At 41.6% G+C, this 23,236-nt stretch overlaps 1 protein-coding gene across 3 annotated transcripts; it reads left to right on the top strand.

The window, feature by feature from the left end:
* The first annotated feature begins 1,183 nt into the window (after positions 1-1,183).
* Positions 1,184-21,504, top strand: CDPF1 (cysteine rich DPF motif domain containing 1). Of its 3 annotated transcripts, none has more exons than XM_068952805.1 (5): positions 1,254-1,404; positions 1,705-1,844; positions 11,868-11,991; positions 14,221-14,332; positions 19,881-21,504. In XM_068952805.1, exons 3-5 carry the CDS (start codon positions 11,879-11,881, stop codon positions 20,028-20,030), a joined length of 375 nt encoding a protein of 124 aa, XP_068808906.1. In that variant the 5' UTR covers positions 1,254-1,404; positions 1,705-1,844; positions 11,868-11,878; the 3' UTR covers positions 20,031-21,504. The 3 variants fall into 3 exon arrangements, with proteins under 3 accessions (XP_068808919.1, XP_068808906.1, XP_068808912.1); XM_068952811.1 differs by having other exon boundaries at positions 1,262-1,404; positions 1,705-1,878; XM_068952818.1 differs by lacking the exon at positions 1,705-1,844 and having other exon boundaries at positions 1,184-1,404.
* The last annotated feature ends 1,732 nt before the right edge of the window (positions 21,505-23,236 follow it).

Below are 23,236 nucleotides of genomic sequence, written 5' to 3'. Positions count from 1 at the left end.
CTGGAAAAATGAATTTAACCATGTTCAGTTTTATGTGTCAATTAAAAAAGTGGTTAGAGATCAGAGGCCAACTTAAATTCAGCCTGCTTTTATGGTGACCCTGTCATCCCTTCTGCATACTGGCCTCTTTCCAGAAGTTCTGTTCTATGGCAAACAAATTACTAACAAAAAATAGAAAAGCAGTCTGTCACAGTTCATATAAAAATTTAATGAGTATGCTTGTGCTTCTGCCCACACAGATAGAATATATAATTAATAGAGTAAGAACCCTTAATAACTATCATAGAGAAGTCTTTAGCCAGTTATAAGCTTGCAGCTGTAATCCTCCCCTCTCTAGAGACGCCTGGAGATCATTCAAGCACTCCAGTCATGTCTAATTCTATAAAGTTTCCTACATCCAAACTAATTGGGGAATAACATTTTATTGGCTGCTTAGGTGAACTGTTATCTGTTTTGTTTCTATTAGTCTTTACATAGGGCTGTAGGAGCTCTGGAAGTGAGAAACTTTTTCATGAATAATTATGATCTGTTCAACTTTGAGTTCAACTTGAATATTACATCAGCCCGTTTTCTGTTTGGGGATGCTGGTGAGGCTGTGTAGCCCAGTTCCAAGCATTACAGCCAAAGGATAAAGAGGTGCTCTCCTGAGGATTTCAGTTAATATTTCATAATTTGCTCGTTCCTTGTTGAAATTTGGTGACCAGCAACTTTTTATTATCTGCAGCAGCTGCAACTAATTCCAGACAAAACAGTGACCTTCTCACTTCCAGAGTCTCACGTGGATAAAAGGCAAAGCTTTCTTTTACACCCTAGAATATACTTTGCAAGGTTTTATTATTAGACCAAAAAAAAAAAATCTCTTGACTTCAGCTTGTAAAAGGGTTCCTCTCAGGCAGGACAGTATAGTCATGATTTGCAGTCTTCTCCGCTCTGAGAATTATTAGTGCCATCTGCGATACGAAGGCGCTGCTGCCCCCCAGGCCCCCGGCCCGGACCTCGCCGCACCCGGGACCTCCCCCCCGCCCAGTGCCCCCACCGCGGCTCCCGGCGCGCTGCCTGGGCCGGCCGTCAGCGCCGCCCCGCGGCGGTACCTGCCCGGGCGGCCGCCGGCGCCAACGGTCGGCGCCAACGGTCGGGCCGCGCGCGCCCCCTGCCGCCCCAGTCGCGCGGCTGCGGCTGCGCAGCCTCCCTGCTCTCGCGCTTAAGTTCCCGTTGACCGTGCTGCAAAGCCCTCGCGTTTATCACCGAGCAACGCGAGATTTTTACACCGAAAGGGCCGCGCACAGCCGCCAGAGCGCTGGGCGCCGAGCCGAGCCGGACGGCCGGCCGCGCTGGCCCCTTAAGGAAGAGCAGGGCTGGGCCGCGGCGTTATAGCGCCAGCGCGGGAAAGCAGGAAGCGGCCTGGTGAGTCAGGGAACCGGGCCGGGCCGGGCCGGGCCTGGCGGGGAGGGAGAAGGGGGCTGGGTGTCGCCGCGCGCCTGCGCACACCGCCGCTCCTGCCCGGGCCGGGGGCTGTGTCTGAACGAGGGCCCCCACCGAGGAGAGCCGGAGTAGTGGGGCTGGGGCTATCTCCCTTTGGCAGCCGGGCACCTGAGCTGCCCGGGGGCAGCTGCTACTAACAGTAGGCAGGGATGAATCTTTAATCTGTCTTCAGCAGGCAGCCTGGGCAGGGTCTGAAGAAAGTGTTTCCTTTCTCCTCCCCAGGCTGGAGGCCTTTCTGGAAGTCCGGTGGCTGTACTCGCACTGGAGGAGGCTCGCTGACCTTTCAAAACACTCTTGCAGAGGCAGAGCTCAGGGCCTCTCCATCACAGAAGACAGAGGGTAGAAGGAGCCTTGCTGCAGAGGTGGGAGAGCAGAGTTCAAATTCCGTGGCTTGAGGTGGGAGAGGCTTGAAAGATGCTCTTCCTACCTCCAGAGTGCCCAAATCACTATACCATAAGTTACACTGAGTGGAGAGGCCTTCCCCATCAAACTGCAGAAACAGTTGTGAGAGGGGTTTAGGTGAAGAGAGATAGCACAAGCCTGAGAGTAGCCTGCAGACCAGGGCACTTGCTTAACAGAGGAGACACCCTCTGAATCTGGACCTGGAGCTGAAGCTTGATTCTGATCATTTTCTTCTATGCAATAGTTTTAGTATAAAATATAAAGCATATACTTTGTTTAAAAGAATATGGTGGCCATAGGCAGTTTTTTTAAAGGTACTTAGCTGAGTTGAGGTTGGAGCTAAAGGATGCAGCCTCAAAGGGGTTTGTGCAGAGGATCCCAGGGAAGCTCAGAGACATACAAGAGCATTAGGCAACACTTCTGGACCTGTGCAAAGGTGGAGCTTTAAGGACCCTAGGATATTTAGGGGAAATCCCTCAGGTCCCAGGAGGTTTAGATGTTTCCAGTATGAGGTTGCGTCTGAACGAGGCTTTTGAGGCTCACAGCTTTGTGCTTAGACAGCCTTAGAGCCATGGAAACAATTAAGTACTCAATTCCCCTTGAAAATACAGGGGTAGGGATTTTGTAAAGTGTGTGGGAGATGAGGTACCATGTTTCTTTCTAGATCTGCTCTGAGAACCCCGATAAATTTCCCCATAGCTCAGTGATGCTAGGAAATGGTCTGACTGCTTAAGGAGGGAGGTTAGTCATGTGGCTTTCCTTCGGAGTTGTTCACTAACCTATTACTTGTCTGTAAGACACTAGGGCTGGTAGGAGAGTCTCAATAAACATACTGCAGATCGCCATCAACATGAAGTCAGTTGTGTCTTGGAAATGGTAGACAAAATAATCTCTGGAGCTATTTTCCGTGGGTAGGCCTCTGTGAGTCAAAGAATTGGATTTGTGTACTGGTAGTTAGTTATACCCATATGCAAAGATTTGTGCACTAGTTAAGCCTTTTCAGTTAGGGTTTAATTGGTAATTTTACCAATATACCCCCTTGAAGGGAGTCAGTAGAGCTGTAAAGATAGCTGTAAAGATACCATATACTGATTTGTTTTCCTTAATTGATATTGCTTATGAGCAGTACTAATTTGAACCTCTGCTTTAACTATACCCATACAATTCAAATAGTGTATGTTTTTTATATAGACAAAATTTAAGTCCTTCATGCTTCAGGATCCCCTGTCAAAATGTTTTCCTCCTTAGTTGCCTTAGTTTCCCAGGTAAAGGGAAAAGTTGTTCAGGCAAAGTAACTGGTGTAACAAGAGCGTTACTTTACATATTGTCTACAAATAATGAAACAGTAGAGAATCCCCTAGAAGTTTAACTCTGTGCACACACACACACAGAGCAACCTGGGGTTGTTTGGAAGTTTTCTGTTGAATTCAGATTTGATAATAATGGTAGACGATTTGGATTCCATTATTAACCTCACTGGGAATGGAGATTTGCTCCACAGGCTTATTGAGACACTGAACTTCCTAGCTTGTACATCAGCATTGCACTGCCCTGTTTACTAAAGTAGAGCTTTTACTGGCACAAAAAACAACAAACAAACCCAGAAAAATAGCCGTGAAACCCCCAGTAGATAAGCACAGACCTGAGATCTGGATTAAAAACTAATCAGTTAGCCATATCATTCTTGTATTTGATTTTGTTTCTCTAGGTCAGAGTAAAGCAAGAGAGGGTCAACTTTTTATTATGTTCCTTTTCTCAGTGCCTGGCAAAAAGAGCACTTTTTACCTGTTCTTTCTGTTTTCCTTTTCACTGGCTTGCTAACATGTAAACTATGCTTTCAACTATACCGTAATAATTTTTTGCTATGCCTCTTGCCTCCATCTGTTCATTTGTCATAATTTTCCTAACATAAACTAAGTCAATATATTACTAATTAATCACACTTAGATGCACAGATATATACAAAAAGGAAACATACACTTAAACTTGTAACATAAACATCACAGTGTTCTTATAGCTATAGATGGATAAAGCTTATCTGGTACTTTTACCAACTCTTAACATAAACATATGGCATACAAAATTTCTATCAAGACCCTATCAACTCTACTGCTTATTTAGCTCTACTCTGTAGTCCATGCTCTTCGCTTGGACCTCAGTGTAATCTTAGACCAATCTATGCTTACTTAACAGACAGAATTGAGACCGAAGGAAAGTTACTTAAGTATCTGTGATTCTTTGAGGATGCTGCTAATTCTCGCTGGATTTTGGAGACTCCTGGGAGACAGACCAGAGCTGCAAAGATTTTGCGTGTCTGTACTCCTAGCATATGACCCAGTAGGAGTGTTCAGCTGTGCAGTTATAGTGAATTCTAGGATCCACCCTGCTCTCTCTGTGATAAAATTTGTCGCATGTGAAAAATCCTGCTTTCCTCCTGTTTTATCATTGATGAGTGGAGCTGTAAATTTGTCCAAAAACTTATAGAGGAAGAGAACATAAACACACATGCTCTGCAGAACAGGCTGTGCAGACTACAGAGCGTGCACAAAAGAAAAGGTTTAGCAGCCTGTGGTACAAGATGACTCCCACTGTTTAAGAACAAGTATAATTGCCCTGTGTTGTCTAAAGCGCTATGGAAACGGTTGTTGTGAGTCTACCTGATACCTGATGAGAGTATCTGGTGTTGAAAGGAGCAAATTCAGCCTTAGTTCCTGCTTTTTTTTTTTTTTTTTTTAGGCAAAGTAATCCAAGTAATGACTGGGTAGCCACGTCTTTCTGAGAGGAACAGACTAATCTGAAAACATGAGAGAAAATCACACCATTAGCGCATAATTGAATTTGTGTCATTTGTACTGCTGCATGGTTAGAAAACAGGGATTTACCGTACACATAAGTCACAAAGTCTGGAAGCCACTAGTCCGTGTCTGAAGGATCAATATCAACTGTAAACTATAATCAAAAAAAAAAAAAAACCTCAAAGTTGAGGGAGAGAGGGAGAATACCTGTTTGTAAGTTCTTGCGCGAGAACTCCCATTGAGTGCCCTGGAAAAGAAAACTTTCTAATGATTGTTTGGGCTTCTTGGCTTCATCAGACATACTGGGAGTATCCATCTCTCCAGCTTTCCTCGTTGCTTGCTGTTCACAATAGCTGGGACAAAAGTGCCTTTCGGTGAAAGAGACAGTGCCCGTAAGAAGGTGTGTGGGGCTACATGCATGGGAAAGTTACGTATGCAGTAGATACAGGACTTTATTTTTGTTCTTGGACCTTTTTGAACCTGACACTCTTTATCCCATACCCCACAGAGTAGTTTTGTGTTTTCTTTTCCTTTTTAAAGATTTTGCTTCACTATGCAGTCCTCAGTTTGAGCTCAGTCCTAAATGAGAGAATCAGTCATGTTTTCCTGGAAATAATTAACTTCTCCAAGTATGTTAACGCTGCACTTGCTGGAGGCAGAGGAGAGTGGACACTGGCTGTCACAGCAACAACACTGTAACACGCAGCCCCGAGTGGGAGTGATGAGTATTTCCTTACAGGTGCAAATTTGCTTACTCTAGGGAGATAAATCACTGAAGCTATATTTACTGCTTTCAGGATTATGTTAAGTGACAGTATCTTATTTCCCAATACACTGTGTTACACTCTCCTTATGTATTTCCACAAAATCTTGCTGCTCCTAATTTTAGACTAGGTTGGGAAGTGTTGCACTAAGTTTAGATTGTGCTTAACCATGCTGATACTTTTCACTGCTACATGTGCAGCCCTCTGTAATTTTTCTTAAAGGACAACCTTTAAGGATGTTCCTTAAAGGAACCATCATCGCTTATGTATTAATAGAGTCTTACCATCCTATTCTTCACCCGCTATGGGTATTAATCCAACAAAGCCATAATAGGGAGCTATAGTTTGAAGGGGAGCAAAAATCAATTCCAAGCAGGAGGTAACCTAAGGTCATAGCACGCTTATTTATTGTGGCTGTATCAGAAGGGAGATCTAATGAAATCAGACCTCAGGTCTGGTATATCCCCTTTAGGTCAGGAATAGTTATAATCCAGAAATGATAACATTTCAGTGTTTGGGTCTGCTGTGTTGCCTTCTCCCCACTGTGTCCCTATAACTGTGCGGTGAAAAGAGGGACACACTTGCCTTGCCTTCCTTTGATTTCTGAGCTGTTTTACATACAGAATGTTAGAATGGCATGATGGATGATGATGTGATCTGCTTAGGAAAATCTTTTGGAAGTGGAGAGTTGAGTGGAAAACCAGATATGACCATGGATAGATTTATTTATTTATTGGAGGTGAGGAGAAACTTATGATACTGTATTTTTCCCACCTCTGTTAGTATTGTTTGAGGATAATATTTATTCTGTTTTGCAACAAAGAGGTCTACCGTGCCTCTGCAACCAGACATAAATACGGCTTACATTATGCATGCCTTGGCAACTTATTTTTATTCTATCCTATAATTCATTCTTACTGTGTGATCCACTTAGCTGGGTTTTTACAACCGAGTTACTCTTAACAGCTTCAGCTGAGTCGCTGAAACAGGAATTCCTAGCAGCTACTGACAGAAATACGGCCGGTCACCATGGCCGTACAGTTCTGATGTGTCCACTAGGGGACAGTGGTATATACCAGTTAATTGGTGCCTTGTTGCAGCATTCCTGTGCGAAGCTGTTAAATTCTCACCTAATTTGAGATTCTTCTATATTAAATGCTGTCTAATTCAGAGCTGGCTGGCTGCCCTATTCAAGTCAGGACTACTTGGGCTAGATTTTTTTTATGCAAGTGTTGATTTCTCAGCTTTTCAAAATCATATCTTACAAAGAGGTGCTTTGTTGAGATTCATCTTGTGTTCATAAAGCCTTTTTACCATATGTATTATTCCTCTCTTTCTCTGACACACTCCTATTCAAACATTCCCTGGGACTGTTCAGAAAAATGCTGTCACGTCTAAAATGGCCTTCAGGGCTACCTGCATGGAATAGCCCCAAAGAGGGCTGTTTATCCTACTGCCATGGGGAGTCCTAGATCACATGCAAGCAGGACTTAAGAAGCAGGGCTTAGGCCTGCTGCATGATCCCTACGTAGAGTTGTTGCACTGCAGTTATCTCCGTTCCTTCAGAGCAGACAAGAGCATAGAAACACCAGCAGTATCCTCTTGGCCTGAAGGGAGAAGCTGCTGTAACAAGTGCAAGGTTCAATTCAGTCAAGTGATCTTTTGAGGAGGTAATGGGGGTCAAGTTCCAAATGGCCGCACTTAGTGAACTTGTGTTCCTGGACTAATTGCTCTGAACCCAAGGTAAGTCAGAGCAGGGAGGCAGCCAACAAGTGACCTAAGCATACCTTCAGGGCAATAGCATGAAGGAACTGGAGGGAGAGAGTTGTTCGCCTAGGGATTAACTAGCAAGTAAGAAGGTTCTGCTGTTTCATCTATTACCTAAGTAATTAGGCAACAGATCACTTTTCTAAAGGAGGTGAGTGCACTCTTGGTGCTGAAGCGTATTTAAACTTGTATCACACCAAACACTGCAGAATAACTTGGCGTTTACCAGGCTATGAACTCAGTGGCTCCTAGCAGTCTAGTAGAGAGTGGTCTGTCCCACAGAGAATCAGGTCATGAGTATTTTAATAGGTTATCATCATCATCACTGGATAGTGCAGGAAAAACTTGGTAGGAAAAAGAAACAAGGCTTTAATTTGATAGGATTAAAGGTGTGTCAATGCTGGGCTTATCTGACGCCCTTTCAAATCAAAGTCTATGTCTGTTTGGAAGCAGTTTCTTGCGTACTTTCTGTAGTTTATCAGTGACTCAGAAATACATGAGTCTCCTGTGGTGAATTAAGAGGGGCTCAAACTATGCATTGTAAAGACCTGTGCTAATAAGGTTTGAAGCAAAGAAAATCAGATTACTTATCTGTGCCACTACTTTACCACTGACCCTGACAATTTAATGGTGATTTATTATTTCTGGCATGCCTTCTGGGCCTGTTAGTAGAATGCTCCAAGCAGAACTGCCCTGAAGTTTTTAGTAGTCCCTAGAGAACTGCACTGAGAGCCATTTCCCCCCATCCATATCATATATCAGCCACAGCATGGAGAAACACTGTTATACCACTCCTATCTAAGTTGTGCCTTCCTTTTACTGCAATTATTTCTGTAATACCGCGTTCAAATCTGTGTGCTTTACCTTTCACCGTGCCACATGGGCCAACCTCACACGTGTCCTGCAGCATTTTGGGTTTGACTTGGCAGTTTTCTGCTGAGCGTGCTAGTTCAGTGTTTGATTCGTAATCAAGCATGTGTGGGTAGCTGTGTTCTTTTCAGAAGTGCTATGTATGTGCTCAGAGTAAGTATGTGTTTAAGTACCTTGCGGCTTACAGCCAAAATGCCAAATACTTTGGCAGAATTCAGTTCTAAGCAAGCTGTTCTTAAAGACTTCTTCATATATCCAAAGCAGCCGGCTATTTGACGTGTTTCTGGGGCATGTTACTTCTTCAGAAATTCCCAAAGAAAAGAGAAAAACTCAGCCATCAGTGCTAGTGATAATTTGAATCACTTGAGGTCACAAAGTTGCCTGCCTTGATTATAAAGGGATTAGTCTCATTGACTTTTTTCCTCCTTGAGAGATCTCTCATCCCATAGTATGTATGCGAGAGAGAAACTAGTTCTCATTCATTCTTCATATGTTTGCTTGGAAGGAAGGCAGATAGCTTGTCAGAGTCATAATGTCAGGCATTGTGTTAAGTTTGGATACAGGACCAAACCAATGAGTTTACTTAGTGATAAACCAGAGTATCTATCTTGACTTTTTTTTTTTTTTTTTACACCCCCAAACCGCTTCTGTGCGTTAGTTGTCTGATGTAAAAATACATTTTTTTAATTGCAAATGAGCAAAAATACTAAAAGCTTTGTGAGAGTGCATCTTAGCACTTGTCTGCTTCGTGGTTTAGACTGAAGGTGTGAAGCACATGCATGTAAATTAAAAATCTTATTAAATCTGTCATCAGATTTCTTCTTTTCAGAAGGAAAATGGCCTTATTTTATTATAAAGCAAACTTTACTTCTGAATGGGAGCTTTCACCCAGAAATCTGTATATGCGTTAAATTCACACCTCGCATTAGCGACCTTAGCTTTCCCAAGTGCTGCTGTGTAGACAAGCTCTCAGGACAAATGCTGTTCCAATGAAATGAAACTTGGTGCAGCTGATGCCAGTGACCCGTAGCTTGGAGTAAAATGGAAAGCATCATAAATTCATCTGTGCCTTTCAGGCAGGATCATATGCTTTTCAACTGTCATAGCCAAAAATCTGTTCGTACATAGATATCATTCCTTCCCAGTGGTAGTCACTGAACAGATTCTGTTCTACATGCCAACGGTCTATAAGAGAGCAGGTGTTTCTATATCTAACGTACTTCAGTTCTAAACCCAGGGCTGTTCTCTTGACTTGGAATCAGGACGTGTTCGTTCCAAAGTCTGTGATCCCTGCTGCCATAAATACTCTTTTGTTGTTGTTGTTGTTCTTCATTTTTTTGGTTTATTTTAAAGAAAAGATCACCATGACAGCCTTCTGTATTTAATTCAAGAGACCTTCCGTACTCCTTCACCTTTGCCAGCTTAACTATTCTCCGTTTAAAAAAAATTGAATCACCAAAAATTGCACATACTGCTCAGAACTGAGTCTCATTCAGACAGGTGGCTCTCTTGATATTGCTACTGACTACCTACAGAAAAGGCAACTTTGGGGATGTATGGGGGATTTCTCTGGTAACTCTAAAATTTAGGGTTCAAAAAGCAGACTTCTCAGTTCAGAAAAATCCCTGTTTTAATGTATGAGGAAAAGTACATAGCATATACATGCCTTATATGTGAAAATCTGAAAGCACTGTAGTTAAAGTCTCTCAGCATCCCTGGGAGGTAAGTAGAATACGTAACATCCAAAGTTTACATCACTTTCCAGAAAATGTAGTTGCCTAAGGTATTGAAGGGTTGGATGTATTTATTAAACCAGTGCCCAGGCACAGGTGTGTTAGATTTGAAGAGCTCCCTGTACTACTGAAATGCCAAGAATGACGGTGGAAAGGAAAGGGTGAAGGAATTAGTTTGAGAGGGTAAGGGAGACTATTTGCAAAATTAAGTTTCAGGATTGAAACAGGCTGAGGTTTTATGAGCTGGAGGTCCATTATGAACCTCTCAGGATCTTGGGGCTCCCTGTTCTTCTGGAATATTAGGTAACAAGTAGCTCTGCTTCACCTTGCCCCTAATTCACCTTAGCAGCCTATGTCTCTAAGGATTCGGTTTCACCACCTAGGGTGAACAGAAATAGCAGCTTACTGTCACTGAAAGGGGGAAATACAGGTCCCTCATCTCAGCCCTCCCCTTCTCCTGGCTGTGAAGTTTTGCCTCTCACCTTGGGCTGCTGTTAGCGGTTGTCATATCCCTCCTCAAGCTAATTTAACTTACTGAAACAACAGAAAAAAGGACACTGGAAGAAAAAAGAAAAGAAAGGTAGTTCTATTATTTTTGACTACATTAGTAAGTAGTGTGATGCAATAAGTGAAACCATAAACCAAAGTGTTGGATGCTGAGTACCTGATGTCCCCCTCTGTATATGGTTCGGGGGTATTTCAGACTGCTTCTAGTCTGGTCCCGTGGCTGAAATGCCTGCTAGTTGGGCATTGTGTTTCACATTCCTGACAGCCTGATGCCAGCTCTGCTTCACTTATGAAAGTGATGGGTTTGCGGCAGAAAACTACCTGCCACAGAAAGTCAGAGGGCTCTTAGCTAAAAGCTTGAATTTTCTTGCCAACTGCTGGGTAAGTGCATCCATTCAAGAGAATGCTGCAGGGGAGCAAAGATATCCAATTTGCAAACAAGCAGTCACATTTCATTCATGGATCTTTGCAAGTTTGGGGCATGTGCGTTGTGTTTGTTCTGATCACACACACGCACAAAAATGAAGCCTAAAATAATACTTTCCATGCCATGCTTTTGGAAAACTGAAGGGTATGACTCAAAAAAGTGTTATCGATTACCAAATGTAAATCAGTGGCCAAGATTTTAAACAACTAGTCTTTTAAGCACCAAAGATGATGAAAAATGGCTTCCTACAGTTTGTATCTCATAACTGAGAGCTACACCTTTGTAGTGGGTGTCTAAGCCTATCCTACAGAGGGACAATAGCTTTCTCCTGGGTGGATTCTCTGATGTCTAGAAACATATGGGTTCATGTTGCAGCTTTTTCCTCAGTGAGGACAAAACAGAGTCTCCCTCTTCTACCTATTTGCTTGAGAATTAAAAGACCTAAACATTTTTGAAACTACCTCCTTCTCTGTCCTGGTTGGTTTGAATGAGCCGATACTCTAGACAGACATACAGTGTGACTACATCAGCCTCATTTCCCTTGGAAGCCAGGTAATAACAGGTGGCTGGGGTAAAGCTCCCAAAACTGTTTGGAGGTGGCAATCAAAACCCATGAAAAAGTACATAGGCGCTGCTGTAAGTAAACCATTGCAACACCTACCTTGCTGGCATCTGCCTCCTGAGTGGAGTCCCAGGCCCTTTCACAGGCTCCATTTGCGTTTTGTGGGAAGAGATGGATGCCACAGCCCTTGATGAGGATGCTGCACACTGGATGGGGAGGTGCTTATGGAGCCTAAGCAAAGGGTTTTCCAGGTCACAGCTGTATACTTCATTACCTAAACTCTTTCTTTGATCAAGTTCTAAATTAGCAGGCGGGCTTTTATAGTTAGGCTCCAAGGTTGTAGTTTCCAAACTTCTCTGAGGAATTTGGAAATGTAACCGGGGTATGAGAAATGAACTTGATTTAGGAGAAATGATTTACTAATCAAGGCTTGCAACAGTCGATTCCCCACTGGATTTTAATTTGCATAGCCAGATGTCCCACATCAATTTAATTGTCTTGCAAATATGTTCCAAGTACAGCATTTTGGAGCTAAAATATTTTTTGGTTTTCTTGTAGGTATCTTAAAGATGGAGTCTCACAAAGAAGCTCAGCCTAAAGGAGAGTTCAAATGTCAGTTATGTGGCTTAACAGCTCCATATACCTACTATGGGCAGAAGCCACCAAACACACGCTCTATTGTGTGAGTACAATTTTTCATATTCTAGACTTCATTTATGCTATGGGCATTAGAAGCCTCACACTGTGGAATGATGTACGCTACATGAACTCAATAACGTGCCATATTGACCCTGAATATGAGGCTTGGGATTTAAGATGACCTTCATTTTCCAAAGGAAGGAAATGTTAAAAATTGTCAGTATTGATAGCAAAAAAAAAAAAAAAAAAAAGTCAACTTTCTCTTCCTACTTCAGTGCAATGCAAAGACTTGTATTTAACCTATTTCCTAACCCCACCGGCCACCCTACAATACACCATAATTTTCATCCTAGAATATTGTTGACTGTTAGCATAGCATTTCTGGGAATAGCCCTTACCCACTGACACAGCTGCGAGGTAAACACTGTAAACACAGTGTGAATTAAATAGGTATGGAAAAAACACTTTTTGAGCTGTTTGACATTTGCAGTTTCAAACACAGGGTTGTTTTTTTTTTTGCATGAATTAGACAATTCTTTGGCAGAATGTATAACATTAAAATGTGTGGAAATTTAGTAGATATTTACATTTCAGGAGACTGAAGCCTTTTCCTCCTCTACCAAGTAGGGTTAGTTTGACCAGAAACTATGCGGTCACGACTTGATCTGCAGACATTAAACTCCCCACAGAACAAACATTTAGCTTTAAATGTATGAGTAGCTCTGTTGAGGCCATCCCGGTGAATGAACCCATCAGGCAGACATGCTCAGGAACTCACTGGAACTGGAAGTCAGGCATGTACTCAGTGTTTCAGCCTACTAAGACTGCTCAGTTACTTGTAAAATGAAAACAGCTGTTGGTCACCGCCTGCTTGGGCTGAGATCAGATCTGTTATCCTGTGGCAGCTGTATTTTTATCACTCCAAATCCTACAGTGCTACTAGTTTTCCCCCTTCCACTCAGAAGAACGATGGATCACCTTCAATCAGGTCCTCTTGTAAAGAGTCTGAATCAAAGCTGAATATGACTCTTGCCTTTAAATTGCCCCAGCTTGGTGTTAACAGCTTAACTTAATTTAAATCATTCAAATTCAAACAGCAAAAGAATACCTATGCTATAATAATAGTGCTTCCGTACATGCATGGGAGAAATAGCTTTACAGACTACCTTTACTGACTTGCTTTCTGATCTACTCACTAGTCTTAAACGCTGCAGGAAACGTATGCCAAACATGAAGGCTTCCACAATAGCCAGGTCTCTGCACTGATGATGGTTATGTTAAGACTGTGAGGCTTGCAAGGGGAGCTTTGCAAAGATAATCCAGCCTTTGTACGCTAGAAGACTTGTTGACAAGGTGTTCTCCCATGCTAAGATGCCTGATCTTTCCTAACAGTGAAGGCTTGAGCCATACCATTTTTTGTTTGAGTGGAGGGGAAAACGAAAAAGGAGTACACTCAGACACGCACATACAAACATGTATGTGTGTATATATAAAGAGAGAGATAAGCAAAGGACAGGATGAGTTGTCAGAATATCTTTTATATAGGTATTGTGCAGCCTTGCAGAATGCCTTGTGCAGATATACACCAAACTGACTTCAGTAACACTTTGCCTGAAGCTCTCAGGAAGAATAAGGCATTAGTCTTTCCCAAGCAGGTTGCCAAGTTGCTAATAAATGCACTCCCTGAATACCCTGAAGCAAACAATACCGTCTCTGAGATAAGGTCAGAATATTTCAGATTATTACAATGCTCTGTGCTAGTAGCTCCCGCCTGCAAGAGACGAGAACCTTAACTTTACAGCAGGGACGTAACGAAGAGCAGTAAAAGCTCTCTTTATTTTATACTTGCACACATATCTTTCAAAGAGAATTCCTAATTAAAAGCTCTACAATTGAGATGATAACTTGACAAGGTACTTTCATTGGCCATGCGAAGGAGTGCCTGTCATAAGAATGGAAGATACACTTTAAGGTGGAGCACTGAGAAAAACTTAGTAAGGCAATGCTGACATGATCACCAATTGCTCTCCTTTTGGGAGGAAAGTTACAGACAGGAAGAGCCACAGTTTAAGACTGAAGGCAGGCACAAGGTTGATTTTAAAAAAGGAGAGAGTGGCATAGCTGCTCCATTGTCACTTGTACAACACTAGGCAGTGCAAACCAAGGAGAGAGGGCTGCTGCCTTTCTATCCTCCCCCTGATTCTCCTTTTCAACTGTCCCCCTCCCTTACTGTGAAATCGATCCTTAAAAGCTTAGATTTATTCTCTTCTAGGCTTTTGGAAGAAAGCTATGTCATGAAGGATCCTTTCACCCCTGAAAAGGACAAATTCCTCATCCTTGGGTCTCAGTGCAGTTTGTGTAGCAGATCAGTGTGTGTCGGTACGGTAAGTAAAAAGCAAAGAAAGCATTTTGTCACTTCTTATTGTTCTGGCCCCTGTGACCTATTGGAGAAAGACCAAACAACAAGGAAGACCCAAACAGCCTATTTTTAAGGCATGCTAGTTGTCCGTCCTGTTGGATCCCCCAGATAAAGCTCTTCATATTAGTAAATGAAAGTGGTCACCAACTTCAAGTGTTCGCTCTATTTAAAGTTTGCTCTATTTATGCAATCCAGCCTCACAAACGGAGTGAGTGCTCTTTTCCACTGTCTTAGCACAGGAAGGTGTGGGAGAGATCACACTGTCCCTCGGGTCCTTTCTTGCAGCAGCATACTATACCAATGATAGAATTTTTTTTCCATAAATGGGATATGAATGTCCACAGATGGTTAGGTTTGCACCATCTTCTTTCCAAAAGCTAGTGTACAAAGTGAGCAGGGAGGAGAGTTGTAAAGTGCTATGGCACATCTCTGAAGAGGAATGAATTTAAGTAGCAGCCTGCAGGCAACCTTAAGCTATGAATTCTGAATGCGGTCCAGAAAGGCGGTGTAAAATTACAGTTGCCTTAATTCCTTCTCCTCAGTGCAAAATTGGTCCTTTTGTTTGCTGTGAGTTCAAAGTAAAACTGAAGACAAGTTATTACACAATTATCAGTGTCCTGAGGCTGTCCTGTGCTTCTTTGAGGCAGTACAATGAACTGAGAAAACTTTTAGGTTACACTCCTTTCCCTTAGCAAGCCAGTTCTGTGACTGAACAGATGTAGGCAAGACTCATACATGATTCACGCATGATCTCCATTAGGAGGTATTTGGCCATCTGATCATTTACACAGACAGCGGCATATGTTTGTTACGCTGGACACCATTGCCCTTATAGCAGCCAGATCCTAGCATTCTCGTCCAAAGTGTTCGTTTGCTCTTCTGAAGTGCTGTGTTTCAGTCTAGAGTGCAGCTGATGGCATGTGTGAGAGCACACCTCCGTCTTGAACATCAGCTTCAGCAGTTTTCAAATTTAACCATTTTAGCCCCATCCATAACTGCAGTGGTTAGGTCCCAGCATCAGCGATGTGGTCCTTGCTAACAGTAGCCAGTAGCAGGAGTTTTTAAAAAAAACAAACCTGCTAATGACTTTGAAGATGTGGAATTTTTTCTGCATGATATGTTTGGTGGCCAAGCCTGGTAGGGTAAAGTAACCCTTGGACCTGCTCAGAGCATGAGGTGAAATAATCTGGGCAACTGAAACAGCTCATATGCCAATGCCAGACAATTTATTTGGGGGGACTAGAGCAAATTCTCTTGAGCAAAAAACAGGGTCAAATTACACTGACCAAATTCAGTGGGTTGGACAGACACAGCTGAAAGGAAATTGGCGTGCTTGGACAAGTTCAGCTGCAATTTTGACTTTTCTGAGTTAGCATCAAGGACAGATTTGGTACACTGTCCTAGGAGGAAAAAAAATGTACAAAAACACCTTTCTCCTGATCAGGTTTGTTTTCCATTTCTGAAGTCTCCCCTGTGATTTAAAAGAATGAAAATCACAAAAGAGGTCAGACTAGAGATTGCAACTGAGATTTGTTTTTCTTTCTGATATTACCTAAGGACTCCTGTGGGAGTCAGATGAAGCCCTGAAGCTCTCTGATTACATCTTTGATAGCTGGGCTCAAGTTTCCGGAGCCTAGTAGCATAAGGCACTTGTGTACCTACAGTCTGTAGAGGCAAAGCTCACACATGAGCAAGATCTTCCTTGTGACAGTGCCCTTGTCTTGGCTGGCAGTCAATTCACTCCTACGAACAGGCAGAGTAAGAGCAAACATGCAAGCAGTAAAGCCAGTCAGATAGTTGGGGCTTATGAGCTTGGTTCCTGTCCTAACAAGCCAGGTTTATCACTCTTTTCTAACAGCGCAGGATTTAGCAAGTGAGGCATATTTTGAGCAAACATGAGTGCATTTTGCTGTTTTCATCCCCAAATTTTGTGTTTTGAATGTAAGGATTCAGTAGATATTTCCAAGTCCAGCAACTAAAATTTGTCAGAAGTACTGAGTTTCAACCTCTCAGTGTCTTTCCACATAGTGTATCTTTCTGAATGAAGGTGGGGCTCTGAATTTAAGAGAGATATTAATTGTTTCATTTAATTTGGGGCATGACAATCTGTAGAGGACATGAGCAGTGAGCTGGTAGAAGCCTCTCTCAATCTTTTGGCGTTCCCAGCTATTTTGGCTATTGTGGAAATCTGCTGATCATTTACCTGTTATCTGAATCTTCAAGATTCCCCTGATGGTATCACTCAAAGCAAAACTTTGATTGTAAATAATTGAAAATACATTTCTTACCAAACTAGCCATGCCAGATAGTGAATCACACATATGACTGTGGTTACAAAATGTATTTAGCAATGCAGCTTAGGTAACATTGCAAGAGATTTGCAGAAATGATAATTAGTGCTGTAAACACCCACACCGAAGTAGGTAAACACACACTATTCCCCTTTCATGTAGGGAAAATTAGAGTGCAGAGAAGTAAAAACTTAACCAAGGCTGTGGAGAGAGCTAAAGCTGGCATAATAACTCCGCGGGTTGTTTTTGGTTCCTGCTTGTGCTTGACCCAAGTAGATCAGTTCAGCCCTATTCAGCGTATTTCCGTCATGTATTATAACGTAAGCATTGCAGGTAAAGAAAAACATGCTTCCTTAGGCCTCGGTGCCAAAGAAGCAGATTTTTATGATGGAAAGCTTTCAGTGACAGGTTGCTTTAATTTTTCTGTTACTTCAAAATAGTACTAGATTAATCTGAGGCAAAATTAAGAGGTTTCTCAGCTTAGATTTGGCAAAGGCCAAATTGGATTTAATTTGCTAGCTTTTGTATCTAAGTAGGTAATCAGATTTTAGTTTTTTCTTGAGACACCTCTTACATTGGCTGAAGCGTCTTTCCTTGCAGTTGGTGTGCAAAGGAAAATTAAAACTTCAGTCGCTGTTCTGCACGGTGCTCATTAGCTCACTTCTTATATTCTTTCAAGTGTCGCTAAGTTCATTTGCTCCCGTCAGCTGGCAGCATATATCACTTTACTGAGCCAATCTTTAACACAGGATATTGGTAAGTGCATATAGTTCTTCTAATGATTATCTGTAATGTCTTTGTAATGTCTGAAACACTATAAAAAGGAAGATAATATAAATGATTTTAAAAATCCTTAGAAAAGTTGGCTGCCCATCTCCCTGTTTCCCTTTCAGAAAAGCAGAGAGGAAGTGATATAACCTGACCATATTAGTCATTTAAAACAGTTAAGTTACTTCTTTTTGTTGTGACACTAAACATAGGAAAAGAAAAAGGGTGACTTTTGGAGGAGAGGAAGATAGGAAGCAAATTTCATTCCTTATTGCTCACCACAGCAGAAGCTGAATAAGCACTGACCTTGGACATGACTGTAGGTATTAAGTGATACACGTAACACTACAGCTACTTTCCACTCAACTTCCAGTCATGTGAGGACAATCCTGGACAAGATTAGTAAGAATCTTTCCTTTACATAGTTTCCTTTACAAGTGTGGTAAAGATAATATCCAGGTGCATTACTTTCAGACGTGATCCTTGTGAAAATAGAAAATAACTCTGGCAGTAAGCTTTGACAACTCAGTTTTGCCTGAATTGGACTAGTGAGTTTGAAATGAAAACAGCACTGAAAACAGGCCTGGTCCTCTCCTATCTTGGTTGTGGAAGGGGTGAAACATATTAAAGAATTGTCTGATTAAGCACAGAACCCTATCAGGATAATGATCAAAGAAGGGCTCGAATATACATAGTAAGTGTAATTTGTAGGGCTTTTAAACAGCAGGTAGGCTGAATTAACCTGTGTTTGAGAGAACAGGGCGGGACCAAGGGTATCTGGACCCACTGTGCAGAGGTGGAGTAGTTCATATTCAGAACTTTGTCTAAGTCCCATAGGCTCAAAGCAGCAAAAATAATTCAGCTGAAAGAAGTTGAGTACCTGTGAGGAGCTGGGTCTTAACGTCGGAGTTTGCCATCTGCAGAATGGGGGGCAACCCTCCTCACCCCGCCCCTCTTTGCCTCTGCCTAGTGTCCGGGGGGGACCAGTATCCATCACTGTGGAGCCACGAACTTGACCTGGGGTGGGGGCAGCTGTGTGCCATAGTGTAATACAAACAACAATAGCAGGGCCAACTGAAACTCTAATCTCCCCTTTTTAATTGGCATCTTAAAGTATTAAGGATACCAAGAGACAAAAAACAATAGGCTGTGGAGGTTGCACAACTGAAATCCCCTTTCTGACCATTCACAGTGCCTTTTAAGGACCAGGGTATAGTCTAACACTACCTCTGAATACAAAGAAACCTGGCAGGCAGTCCAGAAGGGATAATACATGAAGAGAAAGTTGTTCCTCAGGCTTGAGAGTCACACAGAGGCAGGTTGATTGTGATTTTGATGTAGCCATGTGTTGCCCACCACTGGAGTGTGGCTAGTGACATGGGAAACGAAAGAGAACAGAAAAGCAGAAATATCCAAGCCAAGCCCCCAGAGTCAGCCATAAATGACTATACTGAGAGGAAAACTTAGCTTTCTCTTTAGGTAAAACCCAGGGAGCCCACTACTCCCAGAAAGATGTCCTCATCCATCTGAACTGATGTCTTTATTCCTGTTTAAATCCCCAGGAATAATCCATCAGCAACACCAGCTTCAGCTTACCCATTAAATCCTATCTGGAATTTAGTGATCAGCATGCCAGGAGAACCATGAACTTCAGTCTCGCTACAGGGCAAAAGAATAATATATTAACAATTTTTTCAAGTTGTTAAACTGTGCCCTGCAAATAGGCCATTTCTCCTTCTTCCTATTCAATACCTCTCACATCTTACTAGAGCTAACTACGCAAAAAAAAAAAAATTGGATGTGTAACACTAGCTGACCAAATGTTGGTGAAACATGTCAGATCACAATGCCATTCCATTTTAAGGGAAGTGAAAGGAAATTTCCTTTTTGCATAAGAGATTTTTATACTTCCCCATCATAAATTCAGATGAGACATCAACTCCACCTTTAGTACCACATGTGTTTCTGGTTTTGAATCAAAATAATACATTCAAGATAAAGATGGTTAATGGATGAAATCACAGTTGAATTGAACTCATTTAGCTATTCTGGTTATTCACTGAACATCTCTATCATGTTCATTACCATAATATTTATGCCTGTTGATATTCCCCCAGGGCACATATATTGATACAAACAAAGGTATGTTTTGTGGGGAGCCGTGAAATAAAATGCAACTAAAGTTGCTTTAAGCCTACAGCCCCTGGCCTATGTTCTTTGTGCTTGTGTTTGCCCTTAGGCCATTATGTGGAGATTGGTGGGGTTTCCAACTTTCCAGCTTTTTGACGCTTCAGGACTTGCATGCCAGCACAAGAACTTTGAAGCTCCTTCCAGCAGAGACACATCTTCATAAGCTAAATGGGGAAGAAAGAGAATTTTAACCATAAACGTGGTTTAGAGAGCCTATAACTTAACCAGTTCCATTTTGTATATGTACTTTCTTTTCTTGTACAGGAGTGTAGCCTGTTTTACTCCAAAAGGTTTTGTCTCCCCTGTGTGAATGACAACCTGAAGGGTTTTCCTTTGGAAATACAAGACGATATGGATAAAAGGAAGACCCAAGCAAAATCCTTCCCCTCTAAAAAAATGGATGCAAGGACTTAAAATACTGAGGACCAAGACAGTGTTTTGGCTGGGGTTTCGCCTCTCCTTTTCCAGACTATCATGTTGCTCCTGTTAAAGAAGCGACCTTCATCAGCTCGCTACTACAGAAAACAGTAACACATTTCCTTACGTTTGGCTTGGCTTCAAGCATCATCATGCAGCAGTTGCAGTGCCAGCAGTATGGCCTTAAGGTGTTGAAAAGCCAGAAAGAAAGGCAGACAAGTCTGTTGTCACCACATTAAACACATGTAGTAAAAAAATCAAACAGCTTAAAGCATAGGAAATGCATCCAAATTTCACATTTGTTTAATAATGTTTTGCATTGTTCTTGACGCTCCTACAGTGTTAGGAAAAGCAGAGACAGATTTATCTGGCTTCATTCAGCACATGTCCACAGAAGTCAGTATACACCATTGTTAACCAGAGAGTGTGGTCTAAATAAGATTACAGTAAGCAAGGAACTCAGTTTTATTTTTTCAATGTAAAATAAGCCTGTCACAAGAAAATGTCATAGATACCCTTAGAAATGTCTAGATTTTTGAAGGTCATAATCTCAGTACTAGCACCCTTTTAAGACTTCTGAAGGTAAGTGTTTTTATAATGAAATGCCAGCTGATACTTACAAGTGCGCAATCACTTTCCACTCAGACTTCTAGTCCATGCCAGGATAGAATGGGAGTGGTTAGGGACCTTTATTACATCTACTTTAGGCTTTGCAAGTGAAAATGACTTCCTTTTCACTTTCACATCAGATAATCTGAAAATAGAAAAATTCAGCTAATAAGCTCAACTCTTTCCTGCAGTGTGCAATTAAACTGCAACAAGAGTAGGGATCCAAGAAACACAATTTTGGTTGCAAAGGGGTTAAAAGATGTTAAGGAAAAAGCGATTGGTTAGCTCAAATATTAGCTTCATGATTATGTATGTTGACTTTATCTTAGTTACAAGGAAGAGTTGTAGGGGATCTGTGTAACATGACTTAGTCACACACTTTTAAGGCTATATCTGCAATGGTCTCTAATCACCAGATCGCATCATTTAGTCGAGCATGTGTTGGTCATTGGTTGAGACCGTGTTAATGCCTTGGTTAATATCTCCTGTTTTCTCAGCTCTTCTCTCTATATGAGTTATCATATGTTAACTTGTGAAGTTAATGATTTCAGCAGAGTGACTGTTTGTTAAAAGAAACCAACATAACTTCAGTGAGTTATTTAGGGCAAGAATAAATCTTTCATTTTCTTTTTATCAGACCCAGCAGAGTGGTGGTTTCAGTTGATGACTGGGAGGTCTAGCAGTTACTAGAAGAGCAATAATGAACCTGTTAGTGCCCGTCTCAATCTCTTAAATGTTTGAGGACAGACAATATATATGTGGCCTAATTGTCTTAAAAAAAAAAAAAATCAAACTTAGGATTTCAGATTTCTTTCTGCAGTAACAAAGGATTTCCCTTTAAAATAAAGTGATATTAAATTTATTTAAAATGGGTTGTATTAAATTTCAGTTTCAGGATAGACGCCAAAAAAAAAAAAAAAAAAAAACGTACTTTAGAAGTTGTAGTGTAGCTATCCTGTACAAATAACAAAGGCATATCATCTTACACGTTAAAAAATACAAACAAACAAACCACAATTGGTCATTATAGTCAAGTTGACCAAAAAGCAACATAGTTATATGAGAGTACATAGTATGCTTTTGCCAGTGTATCTCTTTCTAAAAGTTTTTCTTTCTTTTATTTCACAGTGTTGGTAACAGGGTCTATAGTGATGCTTTGCTTGGAAATAGGTTTTCAAAAACCTTGCTAACAAACAGTTTCATAGCTAAATGGGAATGCACCTTTGGGTTGCATGACATGCAAGCATGTCCCCGGACTGGGAGATGCACCCACTCCTCTGCTGGTTAGGACCTGCAATCCCTTTGCTGTCTTCCTAAGGTTCCTTTCAACCTTATCTGTGCCCTTCAAAAGGTGCAGTTAATGCATTTATTCATAGCCATTATAGTTGTCCTTACAACTTGGGGGAGAAGCTGTAACTACATGGTTTGAGCCATTACAGTTTGTTTATTTAAGAGTACAATAGAAAAGGCCAAGGAAGAGGAGTGCTTCATAGTTACCTGGTTACTCATAGCTTTTAGGTAAAGCAAAGCTTGCTTTCAGCATGGCCCACAAAATGGTTCAGGAGCCTGAGGGTATGCTTAAAGCCCAACTTGGTCTGATTTGGTCTGGCACTTTCATGTTTTAGGGAAAAAAAAAAACAACTGAGCTACATGTAAATTGGTATTTCCTATAATGACAAAGAATTATGTAAAACTTTTTAACCTTCCTTAGACCTGACTTAAAACACGTGTATACAGCATTCTCATAATCAGTGTTGAAGATGGCATTATGATCCCTCTATCCTAATACACTGTTAGAAATATTAGCAAATATATGAGTGCAGACCAAAAGCCATCATGCCTATGCTTTTCAGGCTATGTTGGGCCTTTACAGTTTGAGTTCATCAGGCTCCTTGAATACTTTGTTGCCTCTCAAGCTGGTCATACATGGGAGGACACAGCAGCATAGTAAGTCAACAGACATAACTAACAACTGATGAAATATTTACATATATATATATATATATGCACATACACACACATTCCTAACTTAAGTTAATCTACAAGGATCAACACTTTGAAGAGCCTCCAAATTATTTTTGTACCTTTAAAAGACACACACATCTTATTACATAGTAGGCATGTTTAATACAATTTCTTTACAGCTATTTGATACTAACCCAAAAGATGTGGGCACCAGTCTCCCTCAAGCTTGCTTATCCACTCTTGTTCACCACTAAAATCGGTACAAATACTCCCTATGCGATGTTAAGCAGCTGCGTGTTTTCTGAAGCAGGGCCTTATATGTCAAATAGTTGGTGACGGCAAAATCATTCCAGTGGAATGGAGAGAAACACACATTCATTTCCCTGGTACTGTGGCAGAAGGAGTGATGGGTGTCACCTTTCCCCCGTGCACCACCTTCCTCCACTCCCCGGCTCCCGATTCTACAAACATTTACACAAATTATCAGTTGAGAATGTAAGTGGTTGTCTGAGAGTTTCATGGACATAAAAGTTATTCATGCATGCCCACTCATTGAAAGAGGGATTCAGTTAAGACTGGGCAGCTGCTTCAGATAAAGTGCAAGAGGCAGCCAGCACAGGGTAACAAGT

This window comes from Struthio camelus, chromosome 1, assembly GCF_040807025.1.
Source record: "Struthio camelus isolate bStrCam1 chromosome 1, bStrCam1.hap1, whole genome shotgun sequence".
Taxonomy (NCBI): Eukaryota; Metazoa; Chordata; class Aves; order Struthioniformes; family Struthionidae; genus Struthio; species Struthio camelus.
The sequence above is the reverse complement of the archived record's forward strand: the minus strand, read 5'-3'. Positions and strand labels throughout refer to the sequence as shown.